Source organism: Astatotilapia calliptera, chromosome 13, assembly GCF_900246225.1.
Source record: "Astatotilapia calliptera chromosome 13, fAstCal1.2, whole genome shotgun sequence".
In the NCBI taxonomy this organism is placed as follows: Eukaryota; Metazoa; Chordata; class Actinopteri; order Cichliformes; family Cichlidae; genus Astatotilapia; species Astatotilapia calliptera.
The window spans coordinates 24,025,840-24,046,560 of record NC_039314.1 but is presented as its reverse complement, the minus strand read 5'-3'; the positions used below and the strand labels follow the sequence as shown (position 1 = coordinate 24,046,560).

The 20,721-nt window shown below is 42.4% G+C and overlaps 1 protein-coding gene across 4 annotated transcripts in view; it reads left to right on the top strand.

The window, feature by feature from the left end:
• The window catches only part of ehbp1 (EH domain binding protein 1), a 163,738-nt gene that overhangs the window by 123,900 nt on the left and 19,117 nt on the right, over positions 1-20,721 (top strand). For all 4 annotated transcript variants that reach the window (XM_026190107.1, XM_026190108.1, XM_026190110.1 and 1 more), the window contains 3 exons: positions 2,027-2,165; positions 2,798-2,898; positions 5,573-5,696. In XM_026190107.1, coding sequence (XP_026045892.1) covers positions 2,027-2,165; positions 2,798-2,898; positions 5,573-5,696 — 364 coding nt within the window. The remainder of the gene's footprint in view (positions 1-2,026; positions 2,166-2,797; positions 2,899-5,572; positions 5,697-20,721) is intronic.

The window sequence follows — 20,721 nt, the reverse complement described above, 5'->3', positions numbered from 1 at the left end:
TCCTCACCTTATATCATATATCATCTAATATCATACACTCTGGATGAACTACACATGCAGTGGTGCATTCTGTTTTTAATATATTTTTGGCCTTTTAAACCTTTACTTTGATAGGACAATGGAGAGGAGACAGATCAGAGGGAAGTAAACCCTTTGATAACTGTTCCTCGTTACTTCTCCCTCAATAAGTAATTTAACTTTAAGGTCATCCGATGGAGGCATTTGTGAGCCCAGAAATTCATTACATTTGTGTGTCATAGAAATGCTTTTTCCCAGGAAATGGTGTGGCATGGTTGTTTGTTTTTGTTTTCTTAACATTATAGACTTAGATTTTATTGTGAATGTCCATTCCTGAAGTATTTGCCGATTGACAAACGCGCTGTTTTCAGGGGTAGTTGGACAGTTTGTAGCACAGTTTTCTCACTGGTGATGATCTTTGTTTGCACTTCTAAACTACCAAGTATGGCATAAAGAGCAGGTGTAAATGTGGTGCCATAACGCCTTTAAACCGAAATGTGACTAAAAACAATAATTAATGACATAAGAGCATTTTATAATATCTCTCATAGATAAAGGAAGCAGGAGCACTGATAAAGTTTTCCACTTTATCGTGTTTTTGTTTTTAAAATACCATGGCTGTGTAAGAGTTAAACATCCTTCTGGATCGCCTTGGTGTTGCCTTGATGCGAGCGCTGTCCTCACATTTTAAAATGTTTAATTGGGCTTTTGTGTATAACACTTCATAAATAAATTTGCCTCAATTTGTCTTGACATAAGGTTTTTAAGTGGCTGGTGGAAGCTGACAGACTAATAGACAAAACAAAGTGAGAACAGACTAATTGCTGACATTGTTTTTGAAAGTCAATAATCTGAAGCTAAACTAACAACTCCCCGTCTACACGCCGTTTCCCACCCACACCCGTCTCTATTAGCCCTCCTCGCACTGCACACGCTGCTTGACTATCTCCCCCTGTTTCAAGCAGTGGAACATGTTTGCTCTAATTGTCGACTTTATTACACGTTTCGCCGTCTTATTAACGTTGCTGCGACGTCAATCTTAGCCCGAGTCGGTTTCTTTTCCACTCGGCTTGGCATATTTGGGGGGCTTGGTAATAAAGCATTTCTGCATGCTGTTTTTGATAGCGGGAGAAGCGAGCGTGTGCCTTTCTAACACATGTTCGCTTTGAAAACAATAGCGTTTTTTTGCATTTTGCATAATCTGAATATATTTTCTGGCTCGAGGTTTTGCTGAAAGTCAAGTTAATTGCCTCCTTTTTGTCTCTCTCATGAGTGAGGGAGTGAATGAATGAGTGTGTGCGCCTCTGTATGTGTGTGTGTGTGTATTTTCAGAGGGCTTCATGCAAACAAATCACAATGTAGCTAACATATCAACTTCTACCAGATTTATCTCATGGCCTGTCAGTTGGTGTGTTCACTTACAGTGCTGTAGTTTTGTGTGCATGTGTGTTTTTGATCACAATAATCACAGAGCCGCTCTGAAATCTTGAAACGACTGCCTAATAAAAGGTTGAGAGCATATCTAAGTGACTGGTAGAGTCTGACAGAATAATAGACGAGATTTGAAGAGGCAGCAGACTAATTGCTGCCATTGCCTGTAATTTAAAATTAAACAATCAGCTCTGTTTCTATGTGTGCTTTTGGTTTGTTTTAGCTTTTGTGCACCAGCTGTTATTGCAGTCTGAACTCTCTTTGCGCGTCTCTTTGAGCCGCATGTGTTTGTCAGTTGGGTTATCCATCTCTCCACATGTCTTGCCTTGTAAATAAAATCATCAGCTCACTAGGCTATGATTGCATTTCTTTCCTTACTTCACGGTTAGCTTTATTAATTGCATGATTTGTGTGTTGAAGCAGTTTTGACCGAAAATATGTCCCTTTGTTTACCTTGTTTGGCGATGCCATGAACTGCAAATTAAGAAATAGAAACAACCGTTGATGGTCTTTGTCTTCCTGAGTCAGTAGGCAATACTTGACCAAGCTAAACGCTGACTTTCCCGGTGTCTGACAGAATAATGCAGAGGAGTTGAGAGCTGAGAGGCTGCGCAGAGCCACGGAGAGGTTGCGAAACCCAGTTGTCTTCAACAAGGACTCTGCAGTCAGGAAAACACAGCTCAAGTCCTTCAGCCAGTATGTGGAGAGCAGACCAGGTGGGGGAACGTTACAGCACAAGCACACAAGCACACAAACACAATGTATGCACTGTTTACCCAAGGAGGTATGTTTGCATACGGAGACACTTGATTCACACACAGCAATTAACTGTTGAGGACGTCCACAGACATTTTGAGGAGCAGTAACTCGACTCCTCAAAAGACTACAAGGATTCACTTGTTCAGAGTAACGTTCGAAAGCAGGCTTGTTTATAGCTGTGGGGGTTTCTCAGTAACTATAAGATATTTTGATGCATAATGTAACTGAGTCATCTGTAAAATGTCAGAAAATATCTTATAAAGAAAGTATAGAAAGAAAGTATAAAGAAAGTAAGATGACTACTATATACAATATAATATGTAATACAGATAATACTCAATTCAGCTCAAATGACTGACTAAGAGGAAGATTTGAGGCTTTTCTAAGCAGGTTACATACACCTGTCATGATGTGTTCACACCAATCATGAAGATCCATGTAGCTGTGTTGTTGTTTTTTTTGTAAACCCACAAATACTGGATCACTGGATTATTTTGACCAGTGACTCATGTAAAGCTAAAAATATAAAGACTGAAATGACATTAGGTGGATTTCTCACCTGTTAGTGTATGTAACTTCATTGTTCCAGAGATGAAAAGACAGAAGTCTGTTCCTGAGGATCAGAAGAAGGCTGAGGAGGACAGAGGTTCACCCATAGAGGTTGATGTTCGCAGACCGTTTGAAGAGGAGGTTTGTTCATATTTTCTGTAGTGTATACAGTTTTGTCCCATTTGCAACAACAAACTAGTGTGTGAGTGTGATAGTAGCACAGGTCTTTCTCCAGAAAAGAAAGACCTTGGGGGTCAGATGTGAAGTGGTTGATTGCCCCCCCCCCCCCCCCCCCCCCCCCCATTTCCTGTATGTCACCTTACTAGTTTAAGTTGCCTCCCCACTTTAACCTTGTCCACTCCTATACCCTCACACACACACTACTGTCGTCTCTTTAACTCACACACATCTAAGTATTGATTTATTAGGCTGCCATTTTAATTATAACAATGGTAGATATCAGCTCTGTCTTTGCACAGAAGTGTGCCTTCACGTCCTTCAAGTGTTCGCACACATTTCACACTGTATTCCAGGCAGTGTGCACAAAGAATGTGTTTATAAGAATGTTATTATGTGTGTGCGTATGTGTGTGCGTGCCACCAGAGACCACGGGGTGAATCTCTTCCCAAGCAGCCCTCTCCTACCCTCGACCCTGCACCCTCCACCCCAGTCCCATCCACATAGACACACAAACGCACACACAGCACCCTCCTCCCAGCGCCTGGGCCCCAGGGTTAATGGGTGTTCAACCTTTCCATTATCCCGATCAGCCAAGAATTACCTGCTGAATGATGTTTGCATTAATATAATATATATGGTAATTTCCCTCCTCTTAATTACGGCTGGGCCGAGCGCGGCAAGGGGAGTGGGCTGATCATGTGTAAAATTGATTTGCCAAGGAAAAATATGGTGATAGAGCGAGAGCGCGCACAGAAGAGGAGGGGGGAAAGGCTGTTGGGAATCAGCACACACACACACACACACACACACTTGCACAATCACACGTGTGCAGAGCCGCACAGATGCACACACTCGCATGCTGGAAGGAGTAGAGGAAAAAGTGCTGGCCTGGGTGGAATGGAAAAAAGAAAAAAACTTTCTCTCCTGCTCTCTAGTTCTACTTCCCATTAAGAAAAATGAAGTGCATCAGCAGTAAAATAGAGATATTTTTTCGGATGCATCCTCAGTAGTGAATTTGAATAAACATTTTTTCCTCACTCAGAGGAGTTTCTCTGAAGAATAGCAAACAGCCTGGAGACAGAGGTGAAGAGAGGTCAGAAATGGAGTGTGTATTAAGTGTCTGGTTATAGAGCGAGGTGTGTGTGTGTAGAGTGGCTGATGTTGCTCTGTGTATTAGAAGTCGTGAGCTTGAAGAAAGCTGAATCGAAAAAATAATCATCTTAACCAGTTTATTTAGTGTGGAGTAAATAAACTGGATATGCAGACATCCTAAAGCAAAAGTACATTGACTTCAAAGTGCTGAAGGCTAAATGGTGGTTTTAATGACTTGCACAGTTTTGGAAGTTTAACAAAGCCTCTGCCCCCCACTGATGCTCATAGGATAACTCAGGATAACTACTTAATCTTGTTTATGAAAATAACTGACCTCATCGTACATTACACCAGGCTTACACACTTATATCGTCCAGTATTTAAATTCAAATCAATAACATAACAAACAGTTATTAGGAAAAGCTCAGTGTTTAGTTTAGTGTTAAAATAACCAATGATACAGTGATAGAATCTTTGATCACAGTACTATAATCTGGATTTTGGAGATTTTCTCTTAACGTGTGGTTAATGAGCATTTAGTGTGAGCAAAACATAAATACATAACATATCTTCAGAACTTTTGTGAACTGGAGCCTATCCCAGTCATTGGGCTGAAGCAGGGTACAACCTGAGCAGGTTGCCAGTCTGTCACAGGGCTAAAGCATACGGTTCTTCGTGCTCACAGTCCACCTCACCCTATGGCCATTTTAGAATCAGCAGTTAGCCTAACATCCATGTCTGTGGTGTGTGGGAGGAAGCTAGAGTGCCTGGAAAGAACACACACAGACACAAGGAGAACATGCAACCTCCACACAGAAAGGCCTTAGCCAGCTGGTAGAGTGGAGCTCTGTTGCTGTGATGCAGTAGTGTTAACTATCTACAGATTAATGCCTGCTACTGATTTTGGGAAAGCCCCATCTTGTTTGCAAATCTGCTGATGTCAACAGGGCCAACACTGGCTGATAAATTGTTGCATGAAAAGCGAACAAAATACTGGCACTCTTTAAGAAGTGAGCAAGACGTTTAGTGATGAGTGAGTGCCTGTTTTCTGTTTCCTTGTTAACTCTTCATTGACATTGTTAAGATGAGTGTTGTTAAGATGTAGCTTATCAGGTCCCCCCCCCCCCCCCCCCCCCAAAAAAAAAACCCAAAAAAAAACAGGATATTTAATGGACCACACATAAATAAACTGATAAGCAATAAGTTTAGAGAAAGAAATTTTGTGGCCTTATTCTGAATTTTTTCAATGTGCTTTATTATCAAAGTAGAATAAGTTGGCTTATTTTATGATTAGCACACCTAATATACATAACTAATGTTTACTGAAGAAAACTTCAAAGTGTTTAGTGTTAAAATAAAATAATACAGTGGAATGTGGTTAATAAAAGGCTATAAAGTGGGTTTGTAGATGTAGAACTCACAAATGTGGATTAAAGCTCTTTGTCTAATATAGCTATACTTCCTTCCTCTAACTATTCTCTTTCTGTCTCTCTTTCTCTCTCTGTCTCTGTCTCTATCTCCCTCTCTCTCTCTCGGTTGACAGAAGGCGTTCAAAGACACCAGTCAGTATGTGGTTGGGGAGCTGTCTGCACTGGAGAGCGAGCAGAGGCACATAGACGCCCGAGCAGCTCGCGTGGAGAAGAGGCTGCGCTATCTCATGGACACAGGTACCCCAAGCCCAATTACACTGGAAAAACTGTTTTGGCAAATTGAGCGTACACACGCAAACACACATCCATGTACGCCCAGGGTGTGTGTGTGTTTGTGTGAGAGAGAATCTTTGAAGCCCCCCCCTCCCTGATCGCCCTCCCTCCTTCGTCACCCTCCCTCTTGGTTGAATGTTGCACGACGGAGCGCTGGGTGTATATGAAAGGAGGGGATGGGTGGGGGGTGAGGGATGAGGAGGAGGTGGAGAAGGGAGGGGAAGGGTGGGTGGGGAGGGAGGAGGTGGGGGAGTGTGTCTCGGGGATGGGAGAAGAAGGGAGACCTCTCTGGGCTGGGGTGATAAGGGAGCCCTTCATGGGGGAAACGATAACTGGGTGCGATAGCGGAGCCCCAGCCGAAGTCTCCGCTGCAGCCGTTTGCCAGCCGCGGCCCCAGCCAGCCAGCCAGCATCCACACTATTGAACAGTGCGCTCAGCCATGCACGGCTACACACATACACCCTCCTTCCCCTAGTACATATCTGGCCTTCATTGATATGCTGTATAAGGAAAGACGGGGGTGAGTTAAAGGGAGGAGAGAGGGAGAGGCAAAGAAATGGCAAAAAAAAAAACATGAGGTAACACAACATGAGCACTGACACAGTTCACAAATCCACGACAGACACACACAAATGCTTACACACCCGCGAAAAAAAGCGCAAAAAAAAGCAATCTGGTTTGGCGTACAGAGCCGGATTCGGAAGGTTTTTATTTAAGATTTGGCTGGGGGTAAAGCCTTGTTAAGACATGAGACAGTGTGCTGAGCCAAAAGAGGGGCCTTGGCTCCGTCGAGTCCCTAACTGAAATTGGAGAATAGCATCCTATTTGTGATACTAAACCATCCCATTCCTCACCCAAGAATGCTGCTGGGGGGGGAAATGGTTCCAAGAAGTGTAAAATTTTGATGTCTGTGAATGTTGTGAGAGTGTAGGTACAGTATTTGCTGTAGTAATTTAGAAGCAGCTCTCATGCTCTTTCTGATATATCAGCGTCTAACTTGGTGGATTTAGCCCCCGAAATCCTAAAAAGGCAACACAGGGGAGGATAGAAGAAGGGGTTTTTAGAAAGGAAACTGGGGCGGTGGGATTTGCGCTCACCTTCCCCATCCCATTTGGATCCTGATATGGTGGATATCTCTCCTCTGTTTGTTGTTGTCGTTTTCCTCCTTTTCGCCTCCCTCCCTGCCTCTGTGCCCTCTCCCTCTGTCGGAGCGCATGCCATTGTGTCAATCTGAAGGGCTGGTTTTTTGGGGGGGGGGTTTTTCCCCTCCTCCTTCTTCACCCACTGTTAAAGCGGCAACTAGCCAGCAAGACGCCAGGTTATTTACTTTCAAACACCTTCAGCCATAAAGATTTTTCTTTATATAAATATATATACCCGCGGTCCCCTCCTGAAAATGTGATTCACTAGAAAAGGAAGAGGGCGACGACAGGAAGGCGAGGACAAAATAATAAAAGGATATCACGAAGAGAAATTCACCTTGGTCGCTTTTCATCTCCTCCTAACATGAGTGTGGAATGAAATCGAAAAAATGTGGTCTCCACAAGTCAATACACTATCAGGATATATAAAGGTGATATGGTACGTTTTATTTACTATAAAACTGACTTTTAAGCGTCACATTTGGTCGCTGATCAAAGATGTGTTAGGATATTTATATATTCATGATGAAGTAGTCATTATGTAAGGCAGATCCGTACAACACTGGCAATATGTCGCATCAAATGAGGGAAAGTTTCTCACTTCCTGAAAGTGTATTTCTGTTTTCATATCTCATTTTGCAGCACTCATCCGATAGGTTATGGATTGAACCTTTGGGCAAAGTCTGGAGTCTTCAGGCTGAAACTCACCCATGACAGGTGGTCACTAAAGTAACCTTTATCACTTCAGCAACTCAGGTCACCTTTCTATATGCTGTCAGAGATGAGAGAGATTTTTTTTTCTCAGGACCCAGAATATCAGAAGTTGTGCCTGTTTGGCTGTAAGCAGTATATCTACTATTGATCCGTCACATCTGACTGGTGCTTTAGTAGGGATCATAGAAAGACTTTTTAGTAGCTACTAACCAAACGCTAATATTTTTGGTTTAAATATCATTTGCTTTGCCAGCCTTACTTTGGCAGGTAGCCATCCTTTAATTTTTACCCAGTGTGGACTTGCTTAGGAGAAAATTTATTAGTCATAACTTGCTCATAATGGGTGGGACACCTTTTTCCTTCGCAACCATGTTAGGGAGAGTGTCCACCAAAGTGTTTTATTCATTGCAGGTAGTTGTTAAATGAGCACACTCAGTGTATGCACACCGGTGTGTTTATTGGTCAAATTATTTTGTCTCGTGTTTCTCCTAATAACTGGTTCTGAAATCTGCCTCCGTTCTCCGACAGGCATCTCTACTTTAATTTAACAACCTTGTTTTGTGACGTTGTGGTGCTGATTTGGCACACTCGTGATCTGCTGTTAAAAACTAAAATTTTGGTGAAGGAAGTCGACTGAGCAGGTAGCCTTCTTTTTTGATAACACTCTGCTTCACAAATAACCAACACTACTCTTCTCCGAGTGAAGCTGTCATCACCTTCAGAACTCTTTTTTTCAAAAAACAAAACAAAAACACAAAGAAATAAAAACCTCATACACACACTCCACTGTCAGCTTTAATTTCAGATATCCTAATCCAGAGTAAAATGATGTTTATGGAACATGAAGAGATGTGAGCCAGCAGCCAAGCTTCGCCACAGTCTTTCAGTGTTTTAATTGAGCTTAAGTTCAGTTGTGATCTCAGCAAAAGATTAGACAAACTACACAAATGAAGATTTTTAACAGAAGGGCAACTCGGGTCAGAACGCAGAAGAAGAGGTGCACTGACGGATCATCACAAAGATGAGTAGTTTTCAGACTTGTACTGCAGCCTAAAACTTTTTGGGACTTGCAGACATGTTGCAGCTCCTACTCCAAAACTATTATTCCAGTTAGGAGTGTGTTGAATCAGACTGTTTCCTGCTGTCTGATAAATTTGTTGAAAATATTCCAACCCAATTCTTTCGAAATTTCATGTGTTTCATGTGTAAAAACAAACCCTGTGGCTGAAAGAAAACAGCAGACTCCCATGTTAAAATTCAGTTCAGCTCAGTGTAAGTTACCACAAGGGTTGCCTCAAGGTGCTTTATGTTGTAAGGTAAAAACAGACTGGTAAAATGTGTTTTTACTGTGTGGGGATACCTGTAGGGACTGCTTTGATTGACTGGTGTCCCGACGCAGGCAGCTGTACCTCTGCTAACTGAAGTCCCTGTACTGGTCCTCACCACTATGTTTGTGCTGCTGATGCCTTTTGAAGCATTTCATTGGTACAATCTGAATAATAATATGGCTTGCTGTGTGTTCCGAGACATTTTTGCCTGATTTCTAGGATTTTGTTTGTCGGTTTGTTAGCACTAATCATCAGATGTGTGCCTGTGCACTGCACCTGTACAGTTTTTGGATGTAGCTTGCTAATCAACCTTAGCATTAGCACATAACTTCACTCCTTGGGTATGTGAATTTTTTACCTCAAAAATAAACAACCTAAACCCAACACTGACATCATTGTGATCATTGTTGTGATCGTTGCTGTCATGCTGATAAATAGCACTGACGCTATGCTTTGGTGTCACCTTCCCATTTTTATAACCTTATGTGCAGTCAGGCTAGAGATGGAGGAGCAGAAAGACTCCGTGATGGCAGAGAAGGAGAGTTGGACATTCTGAAAACGCTCTCTGATCATTGTTTCCTATTACAACTTCTTCTTTTCCCATTGCAGTGCCAAAGCTGCGTTTTTGTTGTGATAGGCAGTCTGTGGTGAAAAAGCTGCCGTGAACCTACCCCCCCCCCCCCCCCCCCCCCCCCAAGCTACTGTTTATAGGACAGGAGAGCTTTAGCTTAGAATATGGTCTGAAGCCGTGCACAAATAGACTTGATTGACTCAGAGTTAACCATCAGTTAAATAATGCATATGTGCGTAGCTTATACGCAGACTGGCAAGCAGTTAGTTCAGACTCTCAGTAGACTCTTTGAGCGGGGATGTGCAGAGTAATCAGAGCAGTGAATCTGATCATATGATTCAGACCTCTCAAGGTAAGTTTGGGTGAGCTCAGTGTGCAGTGGTGCTCTGGTAACGCTGAGCGCTGCAGGAGTGACGGGCAGATGTGAACAGACAGACCGACTGACCCATGACTGATTGTTCATCTCTCTGCTCCAGCAGCAGAAAGCCTGGGAACATCCTCTGTGCTCTGCTGGTCCACAGTATGCCTTTCTTTGATATCACATGCTTTTGCTTTGTCATTCTCTCTCCCCTTTTATTTTCGAGATTCTCTTTTTCTGTCTGTAAAGAGTTTGTTCTTCTTTTCCACCAGGAATTTGGTTACCTAAAAATTAAAAGACCTATCTTATCATGTGTTTTTGATAGACGTTCTCACTCTGGGTGTCTTTACATTTTCTCTATTCCTTTTTTATCCCTGTGAATCTCAGTTTCTCCAGTCAGCCTTCCCCCCCTCCAAAAAAAAAGAAATGCTCCCTTCTTTTCCACACACCTCCCCTCCTCCCCTAGGTTTGGGCACAATGCAGCTTTCTCCTGCATTTTCTATTACGCAGCGGCCCTCCCCAGATGAATCCAAAGTAATTGGGGTGGTTAATTTATTTACTCAGAGGCAGTTCACAGCACATTAAATAATAGAGATAATTGAACAAGAATTGTCAAGTGTCTTCTGATATCAGACACATTACAGGAGGGAGTGTGCATAAAACTCCATTTCTATGCCCCCATTGTTTATGGTAATTAAGTACACAGATTTATTCCTTGGTTGCCTTCCAAGCTTATGGCAAGCGCCATTGTTGTCTTCTATTAATATGTAATCAGTAAATAGTTTAATTTTCTAATCTGCGGTTGGAGAATTCACTTTCTAACAACTCTTAATTACTGCTGGGCTCTAATGAGTCTCGCCATGCCGACGCAGCCAGCCAATCAGAGGCCGGGCCCGGGTCGGGGGGGAATTTGAATTCCTGCGGCACCCCCCCTCGACTAATGAACTTGTTATTCTTGCACCACTGGGAGTACTGTCCTTCACACATGCAACATTAGGAGAACGTTTCACCTCCTGCAGTAGACCAAATATTTATTGGAGTTTATTGATTTCTATTTGAACTGAAGCATATTCATTATTTATGATTTATGCATGGCTGTCTGTGTCATTTAACTTTTGTTAGGGTATCTGACCACCTTAGAAATGCAAAAGAGCTGGAACACACTGAAAAGCTTCGGTTTGTGATGGTTTCATTGTACGTGTTTAATTTCTGTGAAGATACCATTCATTGTTAGTGTGTTTCTTCTGGTGCATGTAACGCTCCTGACCTTGGCTTTGTTGTTTTCTGAAGCTATTGTTGCACAGACAAAAACATATCAAACACTGCTTATTGAAAATTCAGCTTTAGGTGTGAAGAAGCATTCAAATGCATCATGTAGCCTTCGCAGAAAATCCCCTGGCCTCTTTTTGAATATATCTCAGCCACCCCCTACCTGGCCCCTGCACCTATTTACACACACCTCCCATTTCAAATAGCTATATAACCAGCAACAATGGATGCAATTATCCAAATAATGGCACTTAGCTGCGCCGCAAAGCTGCCCCTCACCTACTGCGCATTTGATAAGAGATAAACAAGCAGAGAGAGGAGAGAATGAGTTTTAGCTCCCCCAGATTAACATACATTTAAAAATTGCACTCCAAGCCGATAAGATTGACACAGGGTTTTTATGGCGTGCGCTCCTTTAATCTGCCTTTGTGTCTGAGAGTCGACGAGAGGAGAATGGCACAAGGAAGGATTCCAGCAAGAGCTTAATGTACTTTACACATGCAGTATCCCCCTCGGTATCTGAGGAAGGGACAGCACGGACTGTCAATGCCGTCACATCGGAAAAGGCTGCTGGCCGCTTTGACTTGCCGTGTGATTGTGTGGAGGATTGCAGCTGCTTAAATGTCAACCTGTGGCTCTGAATCCCGTTTGTCCAAGTTTTATTCATCCATCTGTATTGTTTCAAAAGCTTTTTCATCTACTTGTAAATCAGATTTCAGCCTCTTAAAAGTATGAATGCCACCCTGTTAAAGAAATAATCTTTAGTTGGAATTTACCAATGATTGCATTTCAGATTAATTTCTCCTTTTTAAGCGACGTGTCCTTTTGCTTGTCATCCCACAGATGCTGTTGTAGCTGCATGTGTAGTTTATATTTCTTTAGCATCAAGTGAGCCGCCTTCTCACTCTCTTTCCCATGCCTGTCGACCTAATCCAGCATTGTGGCAGCATCAGCTTATAGTTTGACTAAAGATTTAAGCTGAGCTACGTGAGTGGCAGAGGGACTCTCGCAAGTACGCGTGCACGTCAAGCTCTGCCTTTTCTTGTCGTGGCAACACAAACAGCATGTGCAGCTTTAAGTATATTATCAGGACCGGTTCTTTCACAAACGTATTGCTGAAGAAGCTTAACATTAATTATTGTAACTTTGGGCAGATTACATCCGTGCCCGCCTTGTAAGCGCAGGCAGACTCATCTTGACCTCCTATACGAGAGCTTAAAGACACAAGAATGGCATTTTACCAACTTTAATGGGATAACCAGTCTAATCTTTCAGCACTGAGAGAAGAAAAAGTGTTTAGAGTATAATACCCTCTACAGTTCACACACTGAAAGATGGAGGGAGAGGAGAGGGTTTAGTGTTGGCTTTAATCAGCGGTCACTTTGTTTTTCAGGTGCTGCTTTTCACGTTTTCCTGTGATTGCTTTTTTTTTTCATTCTTAGATAGACATTTTCCACATTCACCTCTCCTCCTGAGCCTCCCAAAATAAACACAGGCTATGCTGAAAGCTTGTCCACTGTGTGAATTCTGATTGAGATAGTTGAACACAGAACGATTGCCACTATTGTTTATCCATAATCACAGACTCTGTTCGTAAGCTAAGCTCGTGGCAACTGAGATAGACACAGCCAAGAGAAGATGCGCTCCCTTCTTTTCAAAGCCCGTGGTCTTTTTCTTGTTGTTGTTGTTGTTGTCAGGGTTACGAAAAGAGCACTCGCTTTCAATCGAATGGTTTTGTATTAGACCACGGTGGAATGTGTTTGTGGTCATCTTGAATTCACTTCAGGAGCAAATGCACCGTTCTTCCCTATGGGGCAAGAAAAGAAATCTAGGGATCACTCCTTTAAAACCCCATTGCCTTTTTCTTGCCTTTGAGGGAACAAAACAAAGGATTTGAGCTTTTTTTTTTTTTCTTCTTGTTGGTGTGTGTGTGTGTGTGTGTGTGTGTGTGTGTGTGTGTGTGTGTGTGTGTGTGTGTGACTCTAAGGTTCAACTGGGTCAGAACACAGATTAACACCCCCCCCCCACACACACACACACACACACACACACACAGACTCCCTTTCCCGCCCATGCCCTTAATCTCCTCGGCCATTTGAATGTTTGAGCAGCAAAACAATTTAATTACTCAACTTGCAAGGACTGAGCACAAGCGACCAGCGTGGAGCTCCTGTCCTCCTCCCGCCCTCCACCCTCACAGTCCAGCGCAGTAACACCACCCTCACTCCCAGATGTGCGCTGCTCCTTCTTCTTCTCCTCCTTTCTCTCCCCTCCCCTCCTGCTTTTCTCCAGCTCGGTGTCAGCCTTTCATACATTCTTTAACAGTGGGGATGAAAGGGGGATTTTTAGGAAGATTAGGGAATGGGATCCTCTAGGCATTGTCTGAGAATCTTCAGATAAAACGAGCCGGGTGGATGGAGTCACCGGGAGGGTGGGAGGAAGGAGGGGATTGGAGTCGAGGGGGGGTGGCTTCTTAGTACAGAGACGTGCAAGTTAAATTTGTTTCCAAACTGGAGCAGAAATCATCCTGTGTCATTTAGCTATATTTTCTTTCGTTATAACGGTTACTCAGAACTAGGTAAAGTTGTGTTCACTGGGCCGGGCAGCCCATCTGTGTTTCCTGCCAGTGATGGCGCCGATTAACATTTTCAGCCACAGGGTGAGTAAGTGAAGATGAGGAGGCCGGGGCGGGGGGCGGTTGTTGGAGAGAATTCGGAGGTGGACAATGGCCGCTTATGATAATCTGCTCTTTATTGGAGCATCCCGCCAACGCTTTCATCAGCTGCCTCTTCGCCTGAGACCCCATGCAGCAGCCGGTCCAAAGCACGCTGCAAGCTGCCAAACACGTCGTCACAGACAAGCGAGTGTCGAAATTACACACACATGCGAACATCCACAGCTACACAGAGGACAGAAAAATAGTCTTTTTAGCAGCACAGTGATCCACACAACCAGATAAAGTGAAAATAGATGATTTTTTTAATTAAATTGTTAAATTTGAGTAATAAATTACTGATTTGTTTTGTTGTTGTTGTTGACTTCTTTTGTGGGGGGGGATTTCTCTTGTCAGAGTTTAATCCACAGTCTTTCAGCTATCTCTTACTTTACTTACTGGCTTTCACCTGTTCTCAATGATAATCCTTCAATGCACATTTTGGCTAAAGATGTTTATTTTTTCCCTCCATTATATAATTGATTATTATTTCATTTAAAAACTCCAGCCCAATAACATAATTGAATTTCATCGTTACAGTCAATTAATCAAGGCTTTCTTATGGTAACCGATGTGGTGGCACTCCACAATGCAGGTTAATGACAGAGGTTTGGCCAGTAATTACACCATTCACTTGCTAACACAGCTGCTTGTCATCAACCCCCCCCCCCCCCATACACACTCCTCCCCATTTCCCCATTGTTATGAGCACTCCAGGCTACAAATACCAACAGCTGTCTTTCCCAATACATTTCCATTTAAATGTCTATTTAAACACTGCAATTTTGCATCTGTGTATTGAATCAGAAGCTTCATCAGCCTGGTGTTGGTGTCTGTGTTAATTTAAGGCTATTCCAGATTGAAAGGTGTGTTTATAAACACATTAAAAACAATGTAAAGTTTGAGTATTTATCAAGAAATCGAAAGACTTTATTAATTGGTAGTTTTCAGTTTGTTAAATGTACCTAACCATGGGAAACAGAAGCTGATATCTGAGGGGAAACGGCTGTCGGAGGAGTGGATAAAATGATTGTGTAACAGGAAGAGATGAGGGAAGAATCGCAACACAGAGATGTAAGAAGGATGACTAATGTTGTTAGCGGAGCCATTACTGGTCCGCAGATTAATTCATTAAGTAAATTCATCATTCACCTCCCCTCGGCCTCTTGTCACAAGCCGTGTAATATGACACCCCTCAAATTTGTTCTAACATCTACCCCAGGGGGGGTTGAGCTCCCTCCCACCCACCATCCCCACACACACTCACACACACACACCCTCCTTCTTCTCTTTGCTAATGGAGCAGGCGGAGCCACTTATGCTAAAAAGGCTGCAGCTGTCTGTCAGCAGGTTGAGGGGGGTCCTCCACTGGGGGTTATCACCACTCTCTACATCTTACAAACTCTCACTACTTCATTCAAAAAATCCTCCACCTACAGGTGGCTTCACCAGGCTGTGCGTCACAATTAAAGCTGAAAATAGCGACTATTCTTTGCCTATGCCTACACAAAAATTATCCAAAGCTTGCTTCTTTTTTTTCATGATAATCTTTGTTAATATTTTAAAAATAAATGTCAGCATTTAATCAGAAATCAGAAACAAAACGAAAATGAACAGAAAATTATCCTCTTATATTCATACATGACAATTCATATCAAGACACCTAATTTATTCATATTTATTATTTTAAGTTCAAGTATAGAAAATAAATATTAATAAAATACTTTTGTTCATTCAACGTGTGTACCAAAGCAAACACTGCATACCTAGTATGAATTAATTACTCAACATCTCTTTGAAATCCAAATATTCAAAAAAGGTCCACAATCCTTTTATAATATATTTCTTTTCTCTTTCAGTATATATGCGTTCGTTTCAGGTGGAATGTTTGACATCTGGTTTGTTTTTTTCCACAGTGCTGTTAGGATTTTCTGCTTTAAAACACTGTGGTTCATTAATATTTGTTCATTTCTGTTCTTTTAGATACAAACCCAGTAGAAATGACTTTGGGTCTGGTGGAATTTCTTTTGACATCTCTGCATCTTTTTATTCATATCAGGTTAAAAAATAAGTTATCATGACTACAGACATCTGTTGACTGCTTTTAGGGCCTAACAGTTTGAAACTAATTGAAAAAAGTAACTTGATATCCAGTCTTATTTTGCTCGCTCTCCTGCAGCTCGATGATTGCTCGGCCAGCCTGAGAATCCCTACAGATTTATGCTGTTTGTCTTAAGCTGTCCCAATTAACACCCGTCAACAGGTACCGGCGTTTACACTAGCGCTAAATCAACTCGTGTTTCTCCACCCCTCTAAGCTCCCTAAATGGTTCACACCTCAGTGTGTGTGTAAACACATTCCCGGGAAGCTAAACCACATGGCTTAACCTTAGTTTAGCCCCGCCGAGCCCTGGCTTACCTGCGAGTTTCAACATGATTCGTTTACAGTGCTTTTTAGGTCTGTGGCTGCATGTGGCAGAGAGGAAAGCCTTGGTTTTAATGTGAGATGGGAGTGGAAATGAGACTGACATTTATGTTAATTGTGATTGTCTGTGTTGTAGCAGATGGTTGCTATGAGATTAAAACTGGACAAAAGACAATGCAGTTGAATGCACGCATCTCTAAATAATACAGTATAACCTGTTTACTGGTCAAACACCTGTTTAGGTAATATAATTTTTAGCTACATTAGCACAATCGCATTGGTTTTGACTTGATTATTAATAAGTTTGATTGGAATATTTAGGTTGGTTAAGGGGAAATTTAGGTTCATTCCACACCTTTTTTAAGGATGTCAATTTTGTTAAAAAGTCAAGAAACCTTTTTTTTTTTTTTTTTTTTTTTTTTTTAATCCCATATTTGACTGGAATCAGTGTTGGGTTAATAATGCTAAACAGAAGTGACGCACAGTATTTTTCAGGTTTGGCTTAAATCAATCATGTTTGAGCCTTTAATGTCTGGGTTTAGTTTTCTTGCAGCAGCAAAAACAAACAAGGTTGCACATTTCAGCTTAACATATTTACCATCATGAGTAGGATCCAGCTAGATGGCATTGTAGACCCCCTCCACGAGTCTCCGTCAGGCTGTACTGATGATGTAACCCCCGCCCCTCCAATTCCTCGCAGCCTGACCACACTCAAGCAGAGCAGTCAGAAGAAAAAACGAACCAAGGGCCTAACAAATACATGAAGGTTTGGTTTAACTAAATCCCACAGATAATGGCTACTGTGTCAAAGACTAAAGATAGCGGGGAGGGGTGGTGGTGGTGGTGGATGGAGGGGGAGATTACTCTGGCGTTTTGCATCAGTTGCTTTCTGCTGGGTGGCCCTGCTTGTCAAGAAAAAGAGGGAGAGACGGATGGAAAAGAGAAGGAGAGAAAAGCATTTAACGCGGCACATTGAGAAGAAGAGGGCTCTTAATGCCATCAAAGCAAGGGGAGAAATCAGCCATTAATTTATTCCCGCCCTCAAACACACTCATGCATGCATGCAGGCAGGCATACACAGCGCGCGCACACACACACAAACACGCCATGTACACTCGTTCTGTTGTTTGAGAATTTCTGTAACATCTGGTCCACGCCAGTCCTGCAAACCCACCGAGGACAAGGCTGACAAAATGTTTCCACTGTGGTCCCCATTGTATGTGTGCGTGCTTGCGTGCGTGCGTGCGTGTACATGTGTGTGCTCCTTAAATGATTTTTGTGTGGATTGAATTATAGCCCTGACGTGAGGAGAAAATTTTCACCCTAAGATTCAGCAGGAGAGGCAGATGACTGGGCTATTCATTGGCTGATAAGAACTGATGGAGAGGTTAATAAGCTACACACCCAGGTCATCACAGGCTTTTTACTGGGCTACAGAGGAGAAAGGAGGAGGACGACGACGATGATGTGTGTGTGCGTGCGTATATGTGTGTGTGGATTGTCAGGATGGATGGTGTGCATCTCTTGAGAATCTGTACGTTTAACATACCTTTAAAGGGCCTTCAAACTTCAGTCTATCAGACGGAATTACCAAATATTTGACTTTATGCAGGCAGGAAAGCGTGTGCACGCGAGCATCTATGTGTAAGATTCTTCCATGTATAAATGCACAGTGATGTAAAGTGCTCATTAAAGTGTCCTCCTGCTGGAACGGTGACTGCAGTTGACTGACTGAAGTGACTGCAGTTGTTCAGCAGCGGAGCCAGACTGAGCAGTGACTTGTTGCCATTTGCATCATCTCACCATCAAGCATCAGGAGCACAAGCAAATACTGTAGCTGGAAACTATAACTTTGAAGCAATATATGATTTATGTTTTGATTTAATGATGAAATACTTATTTTAAACATTCAAAAAGAAATGCTTTCATTTTGAGTTCAGAAATGTAACATTACTTAACACATCTCTGTGATGTCACTTTGCTCCTCTTGCTCTTATTCACGCACTCTTAGGCTCAATAGTCAGTTGCAGTCAAAACAATTACCGGTTAACCGCTGAGTTCACATAGCCTTGTAACCTTCAGGCGACAAAGCCACTAAAATTAGTTTGTTTATGATCCTGAGGTTTTCTTAAAGGCTCTCTCTGAGTTTACCTTTAAAGTTTCCTTTATCTATCACAGATGCTACAAAGTGTCCTCGTGTGATTAATCGTGTTTTTTAATCACACAAGGAGTTGACCCACCTCATCTCCATCAGTTGATCTGTTTCATCATCACAGAGTCTTTGTCTCAAGGTTTCTGCAGCAATAAATATTTCTACTCTACAAGTGTTAGTCATGATTCTCTGCGTTGTAGTCATTAGAACGTACCCAAATTTCTTTGCTACAGTGGTGGATCCGTTCGTTGTTACAATTAATAATATTAAATAAGTCTTGAATCTCATTTTTTTCTCCATGTAATCTGTCACCTTTATGAAATATATTGCAATATAATTTTAGAAAAACCACCTTTATAAAGAGCTTTACAATGACACTAATTATTAACTCAGTGAAATTGTTACTAATTGTTATTTCAAATGTTATTTCTAATTTTCTTTTTTCTTCAAGCGGTGACACCAAAAGGCAGTGAAAAAATAATCATTGAAGCCTTTTTTTGATAAATTGAACTTAAAATATACTGAAATTGTGGAACTGGAAAACGGAATATAGAATGTTTTGCTGAATTATAGATGTGCCTGTGGTTCAAATATGAGAGCAGGTCGTTCACGAATCAGAAGGTTGGTGTTTCGATCCTTTGAAGTATCGTCAGGCAGGATGCAGAACCCTGATGTGTCCATCAGAGTGTGCGTGTGAATGTGTGTGACTGAGTGAATGTGGCTTGTAGTAAGAAAGCTCTTTGAGTGCCCTTATTGTGTAGAAAGATGCTATGTACATATAGTCTATTTACCATTTACTTAAACATCACTCATATTCTTTAAATTTATCTTAAAAGAGACCTTCAGTACTACCTGCAGTACTCAAAAACATCTTTAGTTTAAGCACAAGCTTACACTAATACACTTATACCTTTTCTGTATGTTTTAATGGTGGGTCAAGCACTGCTGTTATTCCAAACCTAGCTCAGCCTAGTTTTATTTCCCACAATTCCCTTGTGTAACCTGAGGCTAGAGGAAAGCACCCCCCACTAAGATGAAGACAAAACACTCAGGAAAAAAAAACAGACTAATCTGTGTTTCTCTCCCCCAACCTCTTTCCTCTCTCACTGTGCTGTGGATACTCAAAAATACACCTCTGTGACGTTTAAACCGAAACCACAGTACAAGTGTTTTTATGCTTTAAGAAGCACTGGTCAAATCACGTAGGACTTGGTGGATATCAGCCATCAGGAGTTGACCACCAAGGCTCAGCTTGAATAAATGTACCTCATTTAAATCTGTACCCCAATACCTCATTGCTGCCATGTAACGGTGGAGCTAAGGAGTAACGTGAACCAGATACAAATGAGTTTTAACAGATGGAGCTCAAGATGTTTTCCCAGTGATCATCACTTCTGGCATTGAGCTGCTTGATTGAAGAATCTCTCACACTTTGTGTTGTAGCACTGAAGCCTAATAGAAGCCGCCTCCCGAAGGTCCAAGCAAAGGCTCTCATTCTGAGAAAGAGAAAAAGACTCCAAACAGGACCCTAGCATGGGGTCTCTCCGCTCTTCTCTCCCCCTCATACCGACTCTTGTCCCAGGGCTAATAGGGAGGCGCCGCGCGCCTTTCCTGCTCCCTATCACCTACTCACCTTAATAATAAAAGAGAGCCCCCTGTGGAAAGTGGCTAGCAGGAGCTGGTGAAGATCACACTGGTAATAGGATGATGCCTTTTTGCCTTTTGTCATGAGATTATGAACAGGGATAGCCTCTCCTCTCTGCTCCTCCACTCTTCTTTACTCTTCCCACACACAGCTACAGACGTCCTGGAGGGCCCTGTCGAGTTGGAGTGGAGACAGGCGTAACTGAGGCTTTGTTGCTCTGCTTGTATGGTAAAAGGCCCGCTAATGAAATACCTTTTAGGGGGTATCGGCAGGTGAGCTCCCCAATCAGACATTTCAGCAAAAACACACACACAGGCGTACATACACTCACATATTCTCCATCTCCTCTCATCTGCCCCCTCTTGCTATATTAATTACCTGAAGTGCTCCGGCCCTGAAAAAAGCTCTCGATTCTGCCGCGCCTCTCCCCTCTCTTCATCCAACGCGACAGCCACAACGGCCCGAGCTAGCCTAAAGTGGGGCAGGGGGGTGCAACAGAAAAGGAAGGGTGATAATAGTAGTAATGAACACGGTTGACAATAATGAGAAAGGTAATTGAGAAATGGCGTATGGCAGGCCCCCTGATTTTCTTTTTCCAGCCCCAAGCTAAGTGGGGACGAGTTGAAAATCATCTTATTTAGGGCTCAGTTAAATGGTTCGTGTAGCGCGTTGG